This window comes from Phaethon lepturus, unplaced genomic scaffold, assembly GCF_000687285.1.
Source record: "Phaethon lepturus isolate BGI_N335 unplaced genomic scaffold, ASM68728v1 scaffold35930, whole genome shotgun sequence".
Lineage (NCBI taxonomy): Eukaryota > Metazoa > Chordata > Aves > Phaethontiformes > Phaethontidae > Phaethon > Phaethon lepturus.
Genome location: NW_010514641.1, coordinates 1,355 through 2,548, shown reverse-complemented (window position 1 = coordinate 2,548; position 1,194 = coordinate 1,355). Strand labels below are relative to the sequence as shown.

Sequence of the window (1,194 nt, the reverse complement as noted above, 5' to 3'; positions counted from 1 at the left end):
AGGCGGTGGATGCGGTAGTGTGTCACCGAGTCCCAGCTGGCGCGCTCGCCGCAGCGCACCGACAGCGAGTAGCAGCCTGCCAGGACGCGGGGTAAGGGACGCGTGGCCAGACTGCCACCAGCAGCCACCCCGCTCAGCCCCACTGCCCAGCGCTCTCCCACACAGGGGCTTTTATTGCCCTGGGGGGCGGCCAACAGCACCCTTCTCGCCACGGGGCCGCGTGCATGGGGCAGGATCTCCTTGCGGGGTCCCCTCAGCACCTCCTCGTGATGAGGGCCCCATTTTGTTAACAGAGGCTGAGCCATTTCACTTCTCTGCTTAACCAAAAGCTGCAGGAAGCCTGCTGGTGGTTTTTGCTTTTGAGGCCCCGTGGCAGAGGCTCAGCACGAAGCGGGGAGCCAGGAAACTGCCGTGTGAAGATCAGCCCCACTAGGGCCCCACTTGGCACCCCAGTGGGGACAGCTGCGAAGGGGTACAGGAGGCAGGGCCTGAGGGCTCTCACCTTGCCTGGTTTGGCTCTCCCGTATCAGGAAGGACCCGCTGCGGTTGCCTGGCCAGAGTAGCAGCTCCTCCGCCTTCTGCCGGCTGACGCCCTCATAGAGCCACCTGCGCGGGCAGTGGGCGCTGGCTGAGCCTCTCTCGGCTGCATGGGGACACCCAGCACCCCAGGGCCTGTCCTGCCCTGGCTGGGCTGGCGGGGACAGCTTGGGGTGCAGCAGTGCATGTCCTGGGGACACCCTGGCACGCCGTGACACCTCCCTATGCCCCTCCACAGCCCAGGGAGAGAAATGGGGCAGGACATGCTGCACCCCCGGCTTGCTGGCCGGGGTTTGGCGTTGGGGTTGCCCAGGCTCTCTGCAGTGGGGCCATGTCCCCTGGGGCCCATCCCAGCATTTACCTGTGCCTGACCTTGGCCACGCAGCTGCTGGGGATGTGGCACTCCTTGCCGGACACCTCAGATGCCACCAGCCACCACTCCCCATCCCTGAGGGGAAGGGGGATGAGCCATCCTGAAGGGCCGAGGCGGCTGTGCACAGGGAGCGGACCCCCAGGTTGGGTGCCACCATCATGGCCCCACAGGCTGCACGCTGGTCAGGAGTGCTCGCTTGGTGCTGGGACTTACTCAGCAAGGACGCGGAGCTGCTCTCCCATCCTCAGGACGGCGGCCGCCCCTGCGCCGCAGGGGAAGTCACA

At 66.6% G+C, this 1,194-nt stretch overlaps 1 protein-coding gene across 1 annotated transcript; it reads right to left on the bottom strand.

Annotated features, from left to right (window-relative positions):
* Window positions 1-5: 5 nt before the first annotated feature.
* On the bottom strand, window positions 6-1,188 carry SLA2 (Src-like-adaptor 2; the record flags this gene model as incomplete). Its single annotated transcript, XM_010293595.1, has 4 exons — window positions 1,124-1,188; window positions 899-985; window positions 503-606; window positions 6-76 (listed from the first exon to the last, which is right to left on the bottom strand). Coding segments are annotated over exons 1-4 (291 nt in total), but the record flags the coding sequence as incomplete, so codon positions are not given.
* Between the last annotated feature and the right edge of the window lie 6 nt (window positions 1,189-1,194).